General features: G+C 45.6%; 1 protein-coding gene across 1 annotated transcript in view; it reads right to left on the bottom strand.

The window, feature by feature from the left end:
• MYO1E (myosin IE) overlaps positions 1–7,902 on the bottom strand; it is a 261,215-nt gene that overhangs the window by 34,455 nt on the left and 218,858 nt on the right. The window contains exons 21-23 of the mRNA XM_045286475.1: positions 4,370–4,484; positions 3,988–4,157; positions 2,466–2,611 (exon numbers count right to left, since the gene is read on the bottom strand). Coding sequence (XP_045142410.1) covers positions 2,466–2,611; positions 3,988–4,157; positions 4,370–4,484 — 431 coding nt within the window. The remainder of the gene's footprint in view (positions 1–2,465; positions 2,612–3,987; positions 4,158–4,369; positions 4,485–7,902) is intronic.

Genomic DNA, 7,902 nt, shown 5'->3' on the forward strand with positions numbered 1-7,902 from the left:
CTTGAATAAACCATTAGGTGCCACAATTTCAGCTCACAGTAAGTAAGTAAATCTCAACACATTTGCAAGCACATGTTCCCACTGTTTTATGACAGAGAACTGTTACAATGTTTCTTTCTACCATTTTGTTACAATAGCCACTCAGATGCAGGCCCCGTGGTTTTGCACCACACTCTTCTGCTCTGGGTGTGAGTCTGTACAAGTCCTTGTCGCGCCTCTTCCTTCCTAATGCACGGGCTCACTACTGGCCTCCTCCAATGTACTCAGGACAGAATGGCAGCGCCGGAGTCTTGGTAAGTGTGAGTCCCGAGCAATGGCAACATGTAGCAAAGCGCAAGTTCAAAGGCTGTGGACCCTTTCCCCTTCCCTCTGCTCTTTTGGACAGAGCAACGTTTAAGCTAAGCACCTCATGGGACCCCACCCCCCCGCCCCCCTCTTAAAAGGAACGACCACTAGGAAGCAGCGCTCCAGCTCATCAATTCTAAGGAGAGAGAAGCCCACGAAGCTGGCTTCCCCCGGGACTGGGTAGCCCCCGAGGCTGAGAGAAGGGATTTGAGCGTGAACTACTCAGGGTTGGTTTTTCTTGTAAACTTCTTATGGTGATTGAATGAAAGTTTCTCCCGCAGGTTGGTTTTGTCATGCAACAATAACGACTCACGGATTCGATCCACCATATCCTAAGGATCAAAGTGTCAGCGCAAAGGAAGAGATCGCATGATGATTAATGAGCCTCACGAGCCTCAGCTTAAGAACAGCATGCCTTGGGTGGCTGGGAGACTGAAGACAGATACCAAGCAAAACCCAGACCCAACTCACTGCCATCAAGTTGACTCAGACTGACAGCACCCCCAGAGGGCACACTAGAACTGCCCGTGTGGGTTTCTCAGCTTGTTGATCTTTACAGGAGAAGCATATATGCCTCAGCTTTCTCTAGAGGAGCAGCTTTGATTTCAAACCGCTGACCTTGCCGTTAGCAGCCCAACGCTTTGTCCACTATACCATCAGGTCTCCCGGACGACAGACGGGGCACTAATAAGAGCCAGGAGAAGAGAAAATGCCCACATGGGCCCCAGAGCTATGACTCTCTGGCTGGCTGCCACAGCTTTACTATCAAGTGCACAGAGCACATTTCAACCCAGCCAGCTTAGCCTAGGTAGATTACACTGGCTGCCATGCATGGGCAAAGAAAAAGAAAGTATTTCCTGTAGGGGTTCCCTAAAATGACAGGATCCCCAGGGCCCAGCCACCCCAGGAAGATCCTGGCCAGCAGACTGCCCTGCTCAAGTTATGGCGTGGGCCCATGGGCCCAATGCTGAGAGACCTTCTGAAAAGCAGACAGCACCTAAGAGTATCTCCTGGAGTTCCGTGCCACTGAGACCTATCAGATAAATGGAGCCTGTCACTGCACCCTGGGCAGGCCTGTGTTAAACACCCCCCCCACACACACACACACATACATAGCACCAGCACAAGGAGTGAATGCAAGCAGAAACCACACTGATTCAAGGCGAGGATGGACACAAGTGGACGTCTGCTTCGCAGATCACTGGCGGCGGGAGATCCAGCCTGGCAGGTCAGACACCTGCACACAACACCCCAGCTTTCCCCCAAGCCCAGCAGTTTCATGATCAGAGTGCAGTAAGAGTTCAGAGAGGCGTCTCAACTCTACGGAATGTTTGCAACACCTAATTTTTAACTCGCTGGCAGCCCATTGTTTCCCCTGGCACAGCAAGGAATAGCCTCACCAGGAGCCAGGGGCGAACTCAGGCAAAAAGCAACGGGGCCTCTCTTCCTCTTTTCTTCATCTGGGGACGGAGGGACCTTTCCTCTCAGAGGGAACTGAAGTCTGAGAGTTCTTAACACGTGAGGATGGAGAGAAGTCTCCTTACCCATGGAAGACTTATGCCAAAAGAGGGCCAAGTGTAATCGACAGGAAGCGCCAAGGCACCTGCCTGGGCAATGACTCCCGGACTACAGGTCAGGAAGATCAATCTGCATTTCTTCCCCTGTATGAAGAGGCAGAAAGACTCCTACGGAGTCTCCAAGAAACGTCCGTTCTGGGATAATCTGAGGCCACTCGCTGCAAACTGAAGTGGACAGCCCCAGTGGCCACCACTGCATAAGGAACCTGGCTCTAGAAGTTTTCGACCTGGTACGATGGGATGGGGCACAGGGCTCAGGAAGACGGATTCTAATCCAGCGTGCTCTGCATGCAAGGATTCATTCCAAAATTTAGAGCCACAAAGGATCTGAGCGCCCCTTCAGCAGAAGAGCTGACCTGAAGGCATTTTTAATTTCTTCTTCCTGGTTGTCTTATTCCTGTCATATGCGGACTCTCTGAGACTTACGAAGTTCAAGTTTTCTTGGGGAGGAAGCATCCGACCCCCCGAGGAGCCCAGCAGGTCTTTCTGCTGCAGTGTGGAGGAGAGATGCAGCAGCCCTGTCCCAAACCCCTCGCCACTCACCTGAGGGACACGGACAAGACCCTTTCCATCTCGATCCTCCGCTTCAGCACTTCTTTCACCAGGCCTTTGTCTGGGCCCTGCTTCACCTTTTCCCGTCCGATTAAGTACAGGCACTTGGGGGTCAGAAGCAAGTCTCGCTTTACACCCTGGAACGAGAGATGCTTCAGAAGGTGCATAGGTGTCTACATGGAGTGACAGCTGTCCACACCCTGGATGCCTGTCACCAGGCCAGAGGGAAGCTGTCTACTGCTGAAATGACCACTGGATTTACCATCATCTAACCCAAGTCTGTGGGACATGATGGAGGCAGTGTTATCATTCATTGTTAACATATATAACATTGCTGATATTTGACTCTTTCTTGGCTTAAAAAATATTGGATCATACATGGTCCTACCCGAGGTATTAGGGCAACAGGTGGGCATGGGACTGTCCCAACCATCCCAACACATGATGACCCTCCCACTTATCTGCTAGAGCATGTTTCTCAAATGGGGAGCCCTCAAGTGTCATGTCTTTCCTCGGGAGCTCATAAACTTTTCTTTCCTTAGAGTGGATGTTTTTTCATTTCTACGGTAGTCCTTAAAAATACAACATAAACATCCTTTGGAACATCTGAGAGAATAAACTACCTTTATGACCGAGTCCTGCTGACCGAAGCAGCTTGCTTTTGCATGCAAAGCCTGTTCCATCTTCAAGTGGAAAGGAATGATTTGGCTTTAGCAAAACAACATCTGCCTTCTTGTTAAATTCATGCTGCTACTTATCTTATTAATTTTGCTCACCCAAAACATTGCTCATCTTGAGTCTAAACTATGGGAGCTTCAGGTTTCACTTTTAATTAAGACCACTATCCTATCAGGTAAAAATAGCATCTCAGGGAAGAGATGAGAAATCATTTCTTTACCCAGTGGCTAATTAATAATGCTTCCCTTCGTCATTCACTCAGGGAAAAGGTTAGAACACCTTTTCAATACTGCTCAATGATTATAAAGATATTCTGAATCCTTTGACCCAGAAACTGACATCTACCAAGATATTAAAAAAATATTAGGAGATAAAAGCAAGTAAGTGTATGAAAGGACACAGTACAGTTATTATAGTGGAAAAGCAAAACACTAAGAATTCATCAATGAGAAATTAGTTAAAAATGGAGTAATTAATGTATCTTTTCATCGGAATACTACGCAGCAATGTAAAATAGATCTATTAGTATAGAAAGCCTTGTCTTTGTTACATTAAGAGAAAAAAAACAAACAAACCCAAGATACAAAACAGTATGAAATGTAGACCCGCAAATGTATTCCTGCATGAAAATGGTCTGAAAGATGCATGCACAACGTTAACAGTGTTAGTCGCTATTTTGCCTTTGGCTTATCTGTTATTCTCTAAAAATGTCCGCAGTGAACATGTTCTGCTTTGATCATAGTAACTTTAAAAGCCACATGAAGAGTTATTATCATTATTATTTACAATAAGGGATCTGCTTGCGGACTCTTGGAGAAGAGCAGTCTGCACGTACCTTGAACCTCCTGTCATACTTGATCACCGTGTCTGCAAAGTCAATCTTCTCCCTCTTGCCCACAAACTGTTGCAGTTCCGGGTGCTCCTCCATCCCAATGTAATCCCCGATGAAGTTCCTATTAATACTGTTTCGCCTTCTCTCCTTCTTGTTCAACAAGAGGTCTGAGGCTACAGGTGCCAAGAGAGTGAACAAAGGAGTAGGATCAGTCCCGGAAGAAAGGAAGAAACTACATGGTGAGGGAGTACACCCAGGAGCTGCACCTGAATGTTAGGGAGTGAACACACTATATTTTATGCCTATTAAACAGGCTGGTGACTTCAACCAGGCTCAGGATTACTCTTGGCATTTGTAAATGCAAGAAACAAAAAGACTACAATACCTTCTTCTCTCATTTGGACATATTTCTTCCTGGCCACGAATTTCCTCCATGATTTCTGAATCACCCGAGCATATCCATCATACTTTCGCTCTCTCATCTCTTCTAGAAGAAAGAGCTGTGAGTGTAGAAAAGACAAAAATGAGTCATTTTACAAGATCTAAATGAAGAGCGAGAGAGAGACTCAGCTTAGTCTAAGGCATATGAGATAGGAGGAGGCTTCAAAGAGTTTGTGGGGGGAAAAAAGATCATGGGATTTTCCCACAAATGTTTGGAAGCTTCTTCTCCGATTCATGACATAACGACTGTGCTATGTTCTTTGTGATCGCTAACTACGCTTTTTTTTCTCTAGATAAAAAACCTAATGGGAAATAACTGGATCTGAGCGTGTTCAGTTGGACCTTAATAATGGTGCCAGTTCCGCTTGCTCTAAGTCTCTGTGACAGTCACGTGAGCCATACACTGTTACTCACTCACTCCCCACCTGGACCCAAAGAGGACATTAGGTAACTAGGTCAAGCGAGTGGCTAGCGGCGGTTGCTTAGTGCTGCACAGGATCTCTTAATAGAATGTTCCAGCTCTTGCGGCAGTAGAGCCTGTGCTGTTCTGGAAAGGGGATGACCTATTTTGGGTTGCAGGAAAGCCTATACGTCTGGCCTCACAGGATTCTTCAAGGAGTCCCTTGAGTGGAGGCTAATCTCCCACAGTGGTTGGGCCTGGACTTAATATGGGATCAGAAAGATGGAGCTTCACTGAGAGGGGCTGGGGCTGTTGAGGGGCCCGCATCAGAGACTGGCAGGTCTTGAAGCTGTCAGGTCATTTTAAGAATAAATACTGATCGCTGCATCTGAAGCAAGCAGGCGCTCGCATAACGATAATGCTAGCGAATGGCTGTCATGTCTTGGTTGTTCATTGCGGATCAGGAAGAATCCCAGAAACTTTATACAGTGAACCCTTGCCACTTTGCGCTTCGACTTCCGCGGCTTCACTCTATCGCGGTTTTTGCGTAACAGCGCATGCTCTGTCATTACTGCCACTGATTGGTTCATACTGTACACGCTTCTGTCTGCATTGCTACGTATCAGAGCTACGTATCAGATGCATTTTTGCTTTTGTACAGTGTACTGTAATTGTTTGCGATTTTTAAGAAATTTTATCTAAGCCCTATGATGGCTCCTAAACGAGCTGCTTCTTCTAAGCCTTCTGACAATAAAAATAAGCGCCAGAGGAAGATGCTCACCATCCAGGAAAAGGTAAAACTTTTGGATATGACAAAGGTGGCAAGAAAATCGTGGAGGTTGCACGCCATTTCGACTTCAATGAGTCTTCCGTTCGCTCCATCCATAAAGAGGAAAAAAACATCCGTGCTACGGCTACTTTCACTTTCAACAAGGAAGCAAAGCGCATCGTGACAAGTCATAATAAGTTCATAGTAAAAACGGAGTCTGTCTTAGCCGTTTGGATCAATGACGGGCACAAGAAAAACATTCCGTTGGCTATTGATTACAGTATTTGTAAGAACTATGTATAATAATACTGTATGTGAAATATGTAATACTGTAAACTAGATGCCATAAATAATATAATAAATGATAATTGTAACTTCCAAAATGTTTTACTGTATTTTCCCTTTTTCATTTAATAAATTGGGTAATACGAGTGTAATGGTGACTAAAGGGTGTTTTTTCATGTCCTCTATGCTCTAACTACGAAAATATTTGATTTACAAATAAGGAATCCTACTTCGCGGAATTTCATTTATCACGGTAGGGTCTAGAACCGATTAACTGCAATAAACGAGGGTTCACTGTATACATTATTTCATTTGAAATCCCCTGGAGTGAATATACTTTTCTTTTCAAAATGCATCCTGTTGTCCTTGAGAACACACACAGCGGCTCTACAACTGAGCTGTTTTTACAAGGACCGGTCAGTGCTGATGACTGCACATGGGCAACTCTTGGCACCTTCCTTTTCGGACCCGTGCCACCGTCCTTCACATCACCCCCTTGCCCACACCCACACGGGTTCGTTCATTATTGCAAATGGTTGTTGGCCACTTGTTCCCAGGTGGATTTATCTTAATGGAGCACAAAACTTAAGGTACACAGTTTGTACCAGCTAAACCTAACTAAAGTAAATCAACTTTTTACTGTGAACGAGGTGGGTGCTTCCACATCAGGCCATTCATTTGCATTCCTCAGCTTTCACCACCGATGAGCCTCCCAGAGGCTGCCTTGTCCTTCCGACAGCTCTCATCCCGTTTCGCTTATCTCCCTCTTGCAGGATATTATCTTCCCCTTCACCCAAGTTCACAGCTGTCTATCCTTGAGCCGATGGCTCTTCCTCCTCCATTCCCTCTCATCCTTGGAAACCATCACAATCTTTTTCATTTGGTATGAAACCCTTTGTCTTGATTGAAATACCATACTACGGGTGGTCTCCGACAAGAATTGCCCTTTGGTGTTTGACCAAGGTCCCTCCGTCTGATGTTCTCCGTACCCATCCAGGTCAGGAGGCACTTCAGACACACCATTACTCTTTAACAGTGTGGAGTGCTGCATTGCATGTCTGGGTCCAAAGTTACCCATTCTTCCACTGATGCACATTTGGGTTGTCTTCATCTTCTTGCTATTGTGAATAGCGCCGCGATGCACACGGGTGCATGTGCGTGATGCGTGCAAGTGCGTGATGCACATGAGTGCATGTGCGTGATGCACATGGGTTCACGCTATGGCTCTTATGTCTTGAGGGTACATACCAGGCAAAGTGGTTGCTGGGTTACAGGGTATTTCTAATCCCAGTTGCTTGAGGAAGCGCCACCCTGCTTTCCAGTCCCACCAGCCATGCACCCCACCCATCTTTCCACACCCCCTCCAACATTTGTTCTTCTCTGCTTTTTTTGAACTTTGCGATCAATTCTGAGGTGAGCTGGTATCTTATTGCTCTTTTGATTTACATTGTCTTGGGGGGTGGGGGTGGCTGGTGGCCATGAGCATTTCTTCTTGTTTCTTGGCTGCCCGAAGGTATCTTCTTTGGTAAACTGTATGTTCATGTCCAATGTCCATTTTTAAATTGGAAGATTCATCTTTTGCTTGTGGAAGAGTGGAAGTTTTCTGTAGATTTTAAAGATCAGTCCCTCATCCAATATGCCTTCAACAGTTTTCCCCCAGCCTGTGAATTCTCTTGGTAAAATCTTGTGATTCACATGTGTCTTCTATGTAGGAGGTTCTAATCATCTAGAGGGTCTTCTGCTTTGTGTGTGCTTTTTGTCATATTTGACAGTGTATATATGTCCTGTATTGACCCCTAAGTTTGTCTTTCTTTTTGTATTGATGGTCTATTTAGTTGTAGAGGTTCCAAGTAGGTCTTTAATCCATCTGGAGTTCATTTTCGTATATGGAATGAGGTACAGTCCCTGAGTCAGTCTTCTATAAGCGGAAATGTAGTTTCTCCAACATAATTTCTGTTGAGGAAATTATCTCTTCCCCATTTAATATATTTTGGCCCTTTACCAAAAATCAGTTGTCTGTAGG

The sequence above is a fragment of the Echinops telfairi genome, unplaced genomic scaffold, assembly GCF_000313985.2.
Source record: "Echinops telfairi isolate 266 unplaced genomic scaffold, ASM31398v2 ScPeMD7_8;HRSCAF=38, whole genome shotgun sequence".
Lineage (NCBI taxonomy): Eukaryota > Metazoa > Chordata > Mammalia > Afrosoricida > Tenrecidae > Echinops > Echinops telfairi.